At 39.0% G+C, this 13,983-nt stretch overlaps 1 protein-coding gene across 1 annotated transcript in view; it reads right to left on the reverse strand.

Moving 5' to 3' along the window:
* Positions 1-13,983, reverse strand: part of LOC739971 (cyclin-Y-like protein 2) — a 44,890-nt gene that overhangs the window by 16,424 nt on the left and 14,483 nt on the right. The window contains exons 4-6 of the mRNA XM_009458357.5: positions 7,016-7,116; positions 2,885-2,920; positions 969-1,020 (exon numbers count right to left, since the gene is read on the reverse strand). Of these exons, the coding sequence (XP_009456632.1) occupies positions 969-1,020; positions 2,885-2,920; positions 7,016-7,116 (189 nt within the window). The remainder of the gene's footprint in view (positions 1-968; positions 1,021-2,884; positions 2,921-7,015; positions 7,117-13,983) is intronic.

A 13,983-nucleotide genomic window follows, 5' to 3' on the forward strand; every position in this document is an offset into this window, starting at 1 on the left:
CACAACCAGCGAACTTAAATTATTTTTAACCCTCTTCATAAAAATCATGCTTCTTTGTTAAAAGTATTTACATATACTTATATTGCTTGATACTATTAACAATTATCTTTTAAAAAGATATGTTTTCTGTTATTCGGATAGTATATTTACTCACATTAGCTCACTAATTAAACATACCTGCAGATCAGTTCTTATTCCAGCACGTTCTTTTTACAACACTTTTAAAATAAGATGACTAGATGCCACATGAAACGGGGAACAAGACTTAAAGAAAGATGCCTTTGACTGCGGGCATGAAACAGATACAAATCTATGATGAAAATACAGACTCAGGCTGGGCGTGGTGGCTCACCCCTGTAATCTCAGCATTTTGGGAGGCCAAGGTGGGTGGATCATGAGGTCAGGAGATTGAGATCATCCTGGATAACATGGTGAAACCCTGTCTCTACTAAAAATACAAAAAATTAGCTGGGTGTTGTGGCAGGCACCTGTAGTCCTAGTTACTCGGGAGGCTGAGGCAGGAGAATGGCATGAACCCAGGAGGCAGAGCTTGCAGTTAGCCGAGATTGCGCCACTGCACTCCAGCCTGGGCAACAGAGTGAGACTCCATCTCAAAAAAAAAAAAAAAAAACAAGAAAGAAAATACAAACTCAATAAAAGTGACACTTACTGGGCCGGGTGCGGTGGCTCACGCCTGTAATCCCAGCACTTTGGGAGGCCGAGGTCAGGAATTCAAAACCAGCCTGGCTAACATGGTGAAACCCCATCTCTACTAAAAATACAAAATTAGCCGGACGTGGTGGCGGGCACCTGTAATCCTAGCTACTTGGGAGCCTGAGGCAGGAGAATCGCTTCAACCTGGGAAGCAGAGGTTCCAGTGAGCCAAGATGGCAGCATTGCACTCCAGCCTGGGCAACAAGATTGAAACTGCATCTCAAAAAAAAAAAAAAAAAAAAAAAAAGTGACACTGTAAGTGGGTGTAACCGTTCATCAAATATGCCCAAAGATCTATCTGCATCTCTATAAAATAAGAATGTGTATTACTTCAAAAACTGTTAATATCTTAGTATAATATCTGTTTAGTAAAATAATGCTTCCTATGTGCCTATGTGCTTTGGTGTTTACTTCACCAAAGCAAACAGTTTTTACAAATTCTCCTTGATACTGACTTGCGGAGGGTTTCCTGACCTCTTCTTCCTCAGCATAGCATGTCCTGTACTGTGAAGTCTTTTATACCATAATCAGTCAGAACTGCCTGTAAGTATTGACCCTCCCTAACAGGCAATGGCAATAAACCAAACACATTTTCACTCCTTGAACCACACACTGAAACACAAGAACGTTTTACAAAGCAGTAGTGGTGGGCAATAATCTCTTTAGAACTTTAATAAATGTAAATGTGATTCAGATTTGCTAGCTTCCTTTAATTTAAACTACTAAAAATAATAAATACATCATGAGAATATACTACAGAGAACTAAAGAGAAACATCAGTTTCATTTAAAAATACAACCGGGCCAGCGCAGTGGCTCACACCTGTAAAATCCCAGCACTTTGGGAGGCCAAAACAGGCAGATCACTTGAGCTCCTTTAGGAGTTCGAGACCAGCCTGGGCAACATGACAAAACCCTGTCTCTACCAAAAATACAAAAAAATTATCCAGGCATGCTGACACACATCTGTGGTCCCAGCTACTCAGGAGCCTGAGGTGAGAGGATTGCTTGAGCTGAGATCATGCCAATGGACTCTAGCCAAGTGACAGAGTGAAACTCGGTCTAAAAAAAAGGTACAACTATCATTCTCAAAAATAAATGAAGCTGTCACTCATTCACAAGGAAATGTGTCACTCATGTCACAAGGAAAATAAGTATTTGTTTCCAGTGATAGAATTTAAGCTTTCCTGAGGACTTTGAAAAACTTGTTCCTTCTACTGTAAGCTTGACAGCTTCTCAATACTTAAGGACGTTTTAAAATAAAATTGGTGGTTAAATTAAAAAAGTCCTTTTTGATACAATAAAACATAAACCAATATTTTCCAAATAACTAATGCATAATATCATAAATGCAAGTATGTGGGGAAAGAACCATTTATTGTGCAAGAAAGATCGGTGAGTACTGAGAATACATTTGCTAATATGTAAAATGCCACTGTAACTAATTTAAGAAACTAGCACTTGTGAAGTTTTGATTTAGTATTAAAGAATACCCACAACTGTCTTAAAGCTTTAAAAATACACCTTTCACCAACTACATATTTGCATGAGGCTAGGTCATCTTATTGCTTCTTTAAAGCAAACTGCAAAGAAAGAGCTAGAGAATCCAGCTGCCTTCTATTAAGCGCAACACTACAGATTATCAATAATATAGATACATGACACACTTTTTACTCAACTTTTCATCATAGAAAAGTTATATTTTCTTTTAAAATTTTATGTTAACAATATTGTTCTCAAGGAATATTTTCTATTGTCACAACCTGGGTCATGGGTTACTACTGACATCTAGTGGGTAAAGGCCATCAATGTTGCTAAATTTTCTGTAATGCACAGGACAGTCTTCACAACAAAGCATTATCTAGCTCATAATATCAATAGTGTTAAGACTGTGAAATCTAAACTAAAAATAGATTTTGAAAAAAATCTCAAGTTTATATTTCTATCAGAGTAAATATCAATATAATCAATATAAAATCATACTCATTGGGATACTTAATCATTTAAGAATTTAAAAAGTCTCAAGGACCAAAGAAAACACAAATAATTTGCTTCGATATTTTAGTAGGCACAATACAACTTATGATGTCTAGAGCTATGATCTAACGCTGAGCTTAATATCATGCAAAGTAATTAGCCAGAATAACAAGACAGGTTTTAAAAAAGCTCACCTTTGCTTGATATGATAATATATTGCCAAGGTCACACTGTGGAAGGAAAAAAAATATTCATAACAATAAATGTTATCATTTGTTAGGCTTGAAGACATTTTTTAAGAGGGGGGCAGAGGAAACTCTCCTAGCGGCTCTGAAATTCAAATCTTATAGTTCAGAACAGTACCATAAGGGCACTTTCTTATTTTCATTTCTTGGCTTTTAGCAAAAATATGAGAACCAAAATGCAAGGCAGTATGCTTTTAGAAGACATGTTTCTGTTGTGATTATAATATATAAATAACAACATATTTCCCTGTTATATGCTCTTCTACCCACAAAACCTTTCATCCCATGCAATTTATTTTATGCATTTATCTATTTTTTGACCCAGAGTCTCACTCTGTCACCCAGACTGGAGTGCAGTGGCACGATCTTGGCTCACCAAAACTTCCACTTCCCAGGTACAAGGGATTCTCATGCCTCAGCCTCCCAAGTAGCTGGAACTACAGGTTTGCACCACTATGCCCAGCTAATTTTTCTATTTTTAGTAGGGACAGGGTCTCGCCATGATGGCCAGGTTGGTCTCAGACTCCTGGCCTCAAGTGATTCACCTGCCTCGGAACTCCCAAAGTGCTGGGATTACAGGCATGAGCCACCGCACACAGCTTCATGCAGTTTACATCTATGTGTCCCTATGTTTAAGCCATACGGTAGTGTTTTCTTTTTAAGATGTTAGGCCCTGCATTTTAGTTTAGTTCACTATCTCCTACCACCCATTTTTAATTATTTCCCTAAAAATACATAATGAAAGTGCTTTATAAAAAAATTATTTGAAATCACTTTTGCATAATTATTAAAAAATATATTAGTAAACATACGCACACAGGAAATCAATGATAGGTGCAGTGATCCCAAAATATGCAGTGCTGACAAGGCAGTATACCATGACACAGTGTAATATGAATGGCAGGTACCTTCAATTAGTTTAACTGAAATATTTATGAACAGATACACCTCTTCAGATACATGTAACTATATTCCTAAGTTACTCACAGATGCTGTGTATCACAAAACAAGAGGTTCTCTTACATAAGTTATGTGCTTCCATTTGCTCTCAGCATCTAGAATGAGACTCAAAATAACTGAGGGAAGGAAAATCCCTCAGTTAATAATAGGTCTATACAATATTAGCACTTTTTAAAAAGCCTATAACATTAGCATTTAAGATGGATATGTCTATAGTGCTTCAAGTAGTTTTCACCTCTAAAATCATTTTAAAATCACAGAATTTGAAGTTACATGCTGGAAAGGACCAATGACCTTACATGACATTTAATCCAACACTCATTTTACAGATCAGGGAAACAAACCTTAAAACTGACTTGCCCAAGGTCCCACCAAATAGGAGCAGTTTCTCATCCTAAACTCAAATTAAGCAGTGCTCTCAAACTTTGCTTTACATTAAAATCAACTGAGGAGCTTTAATAACTGCCTCATTTTCAACATGAGACTTTTTAGTTTAATTAATTAGCATTGGGTAGGACTTTAGGCATTAGGGTTGTTGTTAAAAATTTCCCTGGTGACTTCAAAGTGCAGCAAAGTTTGGAGTGATTGAGTTGGGGTGAAAATCAGAATCTTCTGGGATGCTTTTCTTCACAAGAAGATGCCTCACATCGATTCCTATTTTCCTAAAGGGCTTCTCAGTGCCTAGAGACAGAGGGAAGGTTGAGGTGGGAAGATACAAATGTTTGCAGACATGCATTTTGAAAAAAAAAACCTTGCAAAAGTGATCCCAATAAGTTCCATCTACCCCATTGACAACAGTGTACTACTAACCCATAATAAACATTTTTCAAAATCTTTTCTTGAAGCGAATTTGCCCTATTAATTTGCTCAATAAACCTTTATTTCACTAATAGTGAATATATCAAATGATAATTTCTCAAACTTGTTGATGGGAAATTAAAACTTACTTTACTTTCAAAAGTAGACTTCTAAAAATTAGAATAATGAGGAAAAAAGCGTGAAATTTGTTTGAACAAGATTAATGTTTAAAACTACTTTTAAATTGTATGCTAACACATCAAAACTTTTGAATTCAAAAGAAGCCAGGGATACAAACCAGAGTGATTTTTTCTTTTTTTGCTCAAGGATTTAGAGGCTTGGCTGAATACAGACCTTTAGTGATTACGCAATAGGTCCCAAAGCGCAGGACTTGAGACAGGGTTTGAATCCAGTTTTCACTGAAACACAATTTCATCTCTACTACTGTGATAAGGGAGAGAGGAAGTGACATTATTATGAGCGTAAACTTGCCTCTTTGTTGTTGTAATTATTAGTTTTAGAAACGGAGTTTCATTCTCGTTGCCCAGGCTAGAGTGCAATGGTGCGATCTCGGCTCACTGCAACCTCTGCTTCCTGGGTTCAAGCCATTCTCCTGCCTCAGCCTCCCAAGTAGCTGGAATTACAGGTGCCTGCCATCACGCCCAGCTAATTTTTGTATTCTTAGTAGAGACAGGGTTTTGTCGTGTTAGCCAGGCTGGTCTCGAACTCCTGATCTCAGGTGTTTAGCCTGCCTTGGCCTCCCGAAGTGTTGGGATTACAAGCATGAGCCACCATGCCTGGCCGCCATGTTTTTTTTAAATTATACTTTAAGTTCTGGGATACATGTGCAGAACGTGAAGGTTTGTTACATATGTATACATGTGCCATGGTGGTTTGCTGCACCCACCAACCCGGTATTTCTCCTAATGCTATCCTTCCCCTTGCCTCCGATTCCCCACAGGCCCTGGTGTTTGATATTCCCCTTCCTGTGTCCATGTGCTCTCATTGTTCAACACCCACTTATGAGTGAGAACATGTGGTGTTTGATTTTCTGTTCCCGTGTTAGTTTGCTGAGAATGATGGTTTCCAGCTTCATCCATGTCCCTACAAAGGACATGAACTCATTCTTTCTTATGGCTGCATAGTATTCCATTGTGTATATGTGGCACATTTTCTTTATTCAGTCTATCATTGATGGGCATTTGGGTTGGTTCCAAGTCTTTGCTATTGTAAATAGTGCAGCAAAAAACATACATGTGCATGCGTCTTTATAGCAGAATGACTTAAAATCCTTTGGGTATATACTCAGTAATGGGATTGCTGGGTAAAATGGTATTTCTGGTTCTAGATCCTTGAGGAATCACCACACTGTCTCCACAATGGTTGAACTAATTTACACTCCCACCAGCAGTGTAAAAGCATTTCTATTTCTCCACATCCTCTCCAGCATCTGTTGTTTCCTGACTTTTTAATGCTCACCATTATTACTGGCATGAGATGGTATCTCATCGTGGTTTTGATTTGCATTTCTCTAATGACCAGTGATAATGAGCTTTTTTTCATATATTTGTTGGCCGCATAAATGTCTTCTTTTGAGAAGTGTCTGTTCATATCCTTCACCCACTTTTTGATGGGTTTGTTTTTTTCTTGTAAATTTGTTTAAGTTCCTTGTAGACTCCGGATACTAGGCCTTCATCAGAAGACATTAATATTCTAAATTAGCACTTTCCAAACTGTGTTCTAAAAATCAATACTCATAATCCAAGGAAGTGATAATGATGTACACTGGACAAACCCAATGGAGCTTGTGGTGGTGTTGGTTGTTGTTCCTTTTAAAATAAACTTCATCTCAGGGTGCTCTCAAAGAGCATCTTTGTGGCCCATGAGGTTCTCATGCACAATGGGAGAAAATCAAATGCAGATACACTGTGGTGCCAGTAGAGAAAAAGCTGTTCCTTCTTCCAAGACTAATGTCCAAAGAAGTACGCATTGATTTAGGCCTGCAATGCACTGAAAAACTAATATTTCACAAAAATCATTCAATAAAGGGAACCTATCCTTCTCATTGAGTTCAGCATTGTCTTAAGGCATAAAGGCATCAAACAAATAGCTGCACTTTTTCTGGGATTGCTTATTTGCTGATTTTTCCTTCCACCATGATGTCTAAGATTAAAAGAGAAACTGATACTTAATATTTAAAATCTGGATATCAATATATAGTTGACTCCAATTTCTTAAAATGATTGCTGAAGAGGACAACCAAATGGCTGAAATAATTTTTGAATGAAGGAGTCTATCCCTTGGCATTATAGTTGTACTCACGATTTTAGTGTCATTGTAAGATGAGGCTGGCTGGCTGTGCTGTCATCAAGGAATATTGTCGAACATGAACTGTATTGTTGAGTAAAATGCTCAGTAGATACCTGAAGGGGAAGGGAAGTATAAGATAAACTTATCAAAGTATACTTTTTCATTGGTTAAAATGTCAAAATTTTCAAAGCACTAGGATATTTCTTACACTCCATGAATGCCTGAGTGTGGTATCATGAGCACTCTATAGAAAACCCATCAGAGGCTCTTAACTTCCACAGAGGATGTTTGAGATACAGGTTATAAAATGCTGCCCTTAATGTGGTACCTATCATCAAAACTAACAAGGATTTCATGAATTCCCTTTGTAAAAAATGAGAAAAGTTTAAAATAAGATTTCATTTTTTATAGTGACATAAAACAGCTGAGAATTTCTATTTCTGTTATTTATTTGCTACAGTAAAATGTAATGTATTGAATAATATTGGTATAAGACCATTTTACTGCAATGAATACAAGACTAAGACTAACACATTTACTAAGTTACTAATCCTAAATGTATTATTTCAGGCGATATTGTGACAAAACAAGTGTTTCAGATTCAGAGGCTCGTGTACCAGGGCTGCTAGGCCACCAACAAGTGAGGAAGACATAGGTTTCTCTAGTCCTGTTTTCTTATGTGGAGGATAAAAAGAGTATCACTTAAGTATTCTCTCACACCCTGAAAACAGATGACAACTTAAAAAATTTAACTTTCACTTCATGTTTAAATAAGACTGCCATGACATGACTCAAATGAGACCCTCAGAGAATACTTTCTGTTCATTTCAAAATTTGATTAATTTTATTCTATACATCATTTGACCTGCACCTAGGCATTTTCCTGCTCTACCCCTGTTCTCTGTCTGGAATAATGCTTTTCTCCTTCCTTGTTTCAACAAGCTTGACTCCATCTACCCTCTTGGATCTCTTTGCCAGTAGCCTCAGCCTCACATGTTTTGTTTTTTTGTACACTAACTGATTACAAGATACTAATTCTAGCAGAGTATTCCCCTCATGAGAAAGTACGCCTCTCCATAAGAGTAAGGGAGAGCCCTAACTGTTCCTACCTCTAGCTGCTCAGCATAAAATTTTGAATAAATCAAAAAGTTCAAGTGTTTGACAAATTAATTCAGTTATAATTTGGAAGGTAAGTCTTACTACATTTAATTACAGCAAAAACACTATTAACAGTTTACTGTTTATAGGTATTATTTAAGGTAGTCACAAAATAGAAACAAATCTAACTTCAGTCAGCATAAATCACAGAGTATGAAATTTTACAATGTTTAACAAGAAATGGAAGGGTTTACTTAGTGGTTTTAAGGTTTTATGACAAAAACTAGAAAATAATCATACCTCATATTTTAGTAAGTCAAAACCAAAGGCTTTACCATCAAAGGTCCAGTACCTGTTGGACACCAATGCCCAACCACTGACTTCTTCCGCTGTAACTGCTGCCTCTCATTTTAACCCATTAAAAACACTAAAGCTGTTTTCCTTGTAGAGGTCTTTCACCTCCTTGCTTAGTTAGATTCCTAAGCTGGTTTTTTGTTTGTTTGTTTTGCAGCTGTTGTAAAGGGGTTGAGTTCTTGGTTTGATTCTCAGCTTGGTCGCTGTTGGGGTATAACAGCTACTGATTTGTGTACATTAATTTTATATCCTGAAACTTTTCTGAATTCATTTATCAGTTCTAGGAGTTTTATTGGAGGAGTCTTTGGGGTTGTCTAGGTATACGATCATATCATCAGCAAACAGTGACAGTTTGACTTCCTAGTTACTGATCTGGATGCCCTTTATTTCTTTCTCTTGAGTGATTGCTCTGGCTGGCTAGGTCTTCCAGTACTATATTGAATTGGAGTGGTGAGAGTGGGCATCCTTGCCTTGTTCCTGTTCTCAGGGGGAATGCTTTCAACTTTTGCCATTCAATATTATGTTGGCTGTGGGTTTGAAATGGATGGCTTTTATTATATTGAGGTATGTCCCTTGTATGCTAATTTTGCTGAGGGTTTTAATCACAAAAGGATGCTGGATTAGGTCAAATGCTTTTTCTGCATCTATTGAGATGATCATGTGATTTTTGTTTTGAATTCTGTTTCTGGGGAGGAGCGAAGATGGCCAAATAGGAACAGCTCCGGTCTACAGCTCCCAGCGTGAGCGACGCAGAAGATGGGTGATTTCTGCATTTCCATCTGAGGTACCGGGTTCATCTCACTAGGGAGTGCCAGACAGTGGACGCAGGTCAGTGGGTGCGTGCACTGTGCATGAGCCGAAGCAGGGTGAGGCATTGCCTCACTTGGGAAGCGCAAGGGGTCAGGGAGTTCCCTTTCTGAGTCAAAGAAAGGGGTGATGGACGGCACCTGGAAAATCGGGTCACTCCCACCCGAATACTGCGCTTTTCCGACGGGCTTAAAAAATGGCGCACCAGGAGATTATATCCCGCACATGGCTTGGAGGGTCCTACGCCCACAAAGTCTCACTGATTGCTAGCACAGCAGTCTGAGATCAAACTGCAAGGCGGCAGCGAGGCTGGGGGAGGGGCGCCCGCCATTGCCCAAGCTTCCTTAGGTAAACAAAGCAGCCAGGAAGCTCGAACTGGGTGGAGCCCACCACAGCTCAAGGAGGCCTGCCTGCCTCTGTAGGCTCCACCTCTGGCGGCAGGGCACAGACAAGCAAAAAGACAGCAGTAACCTCTGCAGACTTAAATGTCCCTGTCTGACAGCTTTGAAGAGAGCAGTGGTTCTCCCACCACGCAGCTGGAGATCTGAGAACGGGCAGACTGCCTCCTCAAGTGGGTCCCTGACCCCTGACCCCCGGGCAGCCTAACTGGGAGGCACCCCCCAGCAGGGGCACACTGACACCTCACACAGCAGGGTATTCCAACAGACCTGCAGTTGAGGGTCCTCTCTGTTAGAAGGAAAACTAACAAACAGAAAGGACATCCACACCAAAAACCCATCTGTACATCACCATCATCAAAGAACAAAAGTAGATAAAACCACAAAGATGGGGGAAAAAACAGAACAGAAAAACTGGAAACTCTAAAAAGCAGAGCGCCTCTCCTCCTCCAAAGGAACGCAGTTGCTCACCAGCAATGGAACAAAGCTGGATGGAGAATGACTTTGACGAGCTGAGAGAAGAAGGCTTCACATGATCAAATTACTCTGAGCTATGGGAGGACATTCAAACCAAAGGCAAAGAAGTTGAAAACTTTGAAAAAAATTTAGAAGAATGTATAACTAGAATAACCAATACAGAGAAGTGCTTAAAGGAGCTGATGGAGCTGGAAACCAAGCCTGGGGAACTACGTGAAGAATGCAGAAGCCTCAGGAGCCGATGCGATCAACTGGAAGACAGGGTATCAGCGATGGAAGATGAAATGAATGAAATGAAGTGAGAAGGGAAGTTTAGAGGAAAAAGAATAAAAAGAAATGAGCAAAGCCTCCGAGAAATATGGGACTATGTGAAAAGACCAAATATACGTCTGATTGGTGTACCTGAAAGTGATGGGGAGAATGGAACCAAGTTGGAAAACACTCTGCAGGATATTATCCAGGAGAACTTCCCCAATCTAGCAAGGCAGGCCAATGTTCAGATTCAGGAAATACAGAGAACGCCACAAAGATACTCCTCGAGAAGAGCAACTCCAAGACACATAATTGTCAGATTCACCAAAGTTGAAATGAAGGAAAAAATGTTAAGGGCAGCCAGAGAGAAAGGTCGGGTTACCCTCAAAGGGAAGCCCATCAGACTAACAGCGGATCTCTCGGCAGAAACCCAACAAGCCAGAAGAGAGTGGGGGCCAATATTCAACATTCTTAAAGAAAAGAATTTTCAACCCAGAATTTCATATCCAGCCAAACTAAGCTTCATAAGTGAAGGAGAAATAAAATCCTTTACAGAAAAGCAAATGCTGAGAGATTTTGTCACCACCAGGCCTGCCCTAAAAGAGCTCCTGAAGGAAGCACTAAACATGGAAAGGAACAACCAGTACCAGCCGCTGCAAAATCATGCCAAAATGTAAAGACCATCGAGACTAGGAAGAAACTGCATCAACTAACAAGGAACATAACCAGCTAACATCATAATGACAGGATCAAAATCAAACATAACAATATTAACTTTAAATGTAAATGGACTAAATGCTCCAATTAAAAGACACAGACTGGCAAATTGGATAAAGAGTCAAGACCCATCAGTGTGCTGTATTCAGGAAACCCATCTCATGTGCAGAGACACACATAGGCTCAAAATAAAAGGATGGAGGAAGATCTACCAAGCCAATGGAAAACAAAAAAAGGCAGGGGTTGCAATCCTAGTCTCTGATAAAACACACTTTAAACCAACAAAGATCAAAAGAGACACAGAAGGCCATTACATAATGGTAAAGGGATCAATTCAACAAGAAGAGCTAACTATCCTAAATATATATGCACCCAATACAGGAGCACCAAGATTCATAAAGCAAGTCCTGAATGACCTACAAAGAGACTTAGACTCCCACACATTAATAATGGGAGACTTTAACACCCCACTGTCAACATTAGACAGATCAACGAGACAGAAAGTCAACAAGGATACCCAGGAATTGAACTCAGCTCTGCACCAAGCGGACCTAATAGACATCTACAGAACTCTCCACCTCAAATCAACAGAATATATATTTTTTTTCAGCACCACACCACACCTATTCCAAAATTAACCACATACTGGGAAGTAAAGCTCTCCTCAGCAAATGTAAAAGAACAGAAATTATAACAAACTATCTCTCAGACCACAGTGCAATCAAACTAGAACTCAGGATTAAGAATCTCACTCAAAACCGCTCAACTACATGGAAACTGAACAACCTGCTCCTGAATGACTACTGGGTACATAACAAAATGAAGGCAGAAATAAAGATGTTCTTTGAAACCAACGAGAACAAAGACACCACACACCAGAATCTCTGGACACATTCAAAGCAGTGTGTAGAGGGAAATTTATAGCACTACATGCCCACGAGAGAAAGCAGGAAAGATCCAAAATTGACACCCTAACATCACAATTAAAAGAACTAGGAAAGCAAGAGCAAATACATTCAAAAGCTAGCAGAAGGCAAGAAATAACTAAAATCAGAGCAGAACTGAAGGAAATAGAGACACAAAAAACCCTTCAAAACATTCATGAATCCAGGAACTGGTTTTTTGAAACAATCAACAAAATTGATAGACCACTACCAAGACTAATAAAGAACAAAAGAGAGAAGAATCAAATAGACGCAATAAAAAATGATAAAGGGGATATCACCACCAATCCCACAGAAATACAAACTACCATCAGAAAATACTACAAACACCTCTACACAAATAAACTAGAAAATCTAGAAGAAATGGATAAATTCCTGGACACATACACTCTCCCAAGACTAAACCAGGAAGAAGTTGAATCTCTGAATAGACCAATAACAGGAGCTGAAATTGTGGCAATAATCAATAGCTTACCAACCAAAAAAAGTCCAGGACCAGATGGATTCACAGCCGAATTCTAACAGAGGTACAAGGAGGAACTGGTACCATTCCTTCTGAAACTATTCCAATCAATTGAAAAAGAGGGAATCCTCCCTAACTCATTTTATGAGGCCAGCATCATTCTGATACCAAAGCCAGTCAGAGACACAACCAAAAAAGACAATTTTAGACCAATATCCTTGATGAACATTGAAGCAAAAATCCTCAATAAAATACTGGCAAACCGAATCCAGCAGCACATCAAAAAGCTTATCCACCATGATCAAGTGGGCTTCATCCCTGGGATGCAAGGCTGGTTCAATATATGCAAATCAATAAATGTAATCCAGCATATAAACAGAGCCAACGACAAAAACCACATGATTATCTCAATACATGCAGAAAAAGCCTTTGACAAAATTCAACAACCCTTCATGCTAAAAACTCTCAATAAATTAGGTATTCATGGGATGTATTTCAAAATAATAAGAGCTATCTATGACAAACCCACAGCCAATATCATACTGAATGGGCAAAAACTGGAAGCATTCCCTTTGAAAACTGGCACAACACAGGGATGCCCTCACCACTCCTATTCAACATAGTGTTGGAAGTTCTGGCCAGGGCAATTAGGCAGAAGAAGGAAATAAAGGGTATTCAATTAGGAAAAGAGGAAGTCAAACTGTCCCTGTTTGCAGATGACATGATTGTATATCTAGAAAACCCCACTGTCTCAGCCCAAAATATCCTTAAGCTGATAAGCAACTTCAGCAAAGTCTCAGGATACAAAATCAATGTACAAAAGTCACAAGCATTCCTATACACCAACAACAGACAAACAGAGAGCCAAATCATGAGTGAACTCCCATTCACAATTGCTTCAAAGAGAATAAAATACCTAGGAATCCAACTTACAAGGGATGTGAAGGACCTCTTCAAGGAGAACTACAAACCACTGTTCAATGAAATAAAACAGGATACAAACAAATGGAAGAACATTCCATGCTCATGGGTAGGAAGAATCAATATCGTGAAAATGGCCATACTGCCAAGGTAATTTACAGATTCAATGCCATCCCCATCAAGCTACCAATGACTTTCTTCACAGAATTGGAAAAAACTACTTTAAAGTTCATATGGAACCAAAAAAGAGCCCACATCGCCAAGTCAATCCTAAGCCAAAAGAACAAAGCTGGAGGCATCACACTACCTGACTTCAAACTATACTGCAAGGCTACAGTAACCAAAACAGCATGGTACTGGTACCAAAACAGAGATATAGATCAATGGAACAGAACAAAGCCCTCAGAAATAATGCCGCATAACTACAACTATCTGATCTTTGACAAACCTGAGAAAAACAAGCAATGGGGAAAGGATTCCCTATTTAATAAATGGTGCTGGGAAAACTGGCTAGCCATATGTAGAAAGCTGAAACTGGATCCCTTCCTT

The sequence above is a fragment of the Pan troglodytes genome, chromosome 8, assembly GCF_028858775.2.
Source record: "Pan troglodytes isolate AG18354 chromosome 8, NHGRI_mPanTro3-v2.0_pri, whole genome shotgun sequence".
Lineage (NCBI taxonomy): Eukaryota > Metazoa > Chordata > Mammalia > Primates > Hominidae > Pan > Pan troglodytes.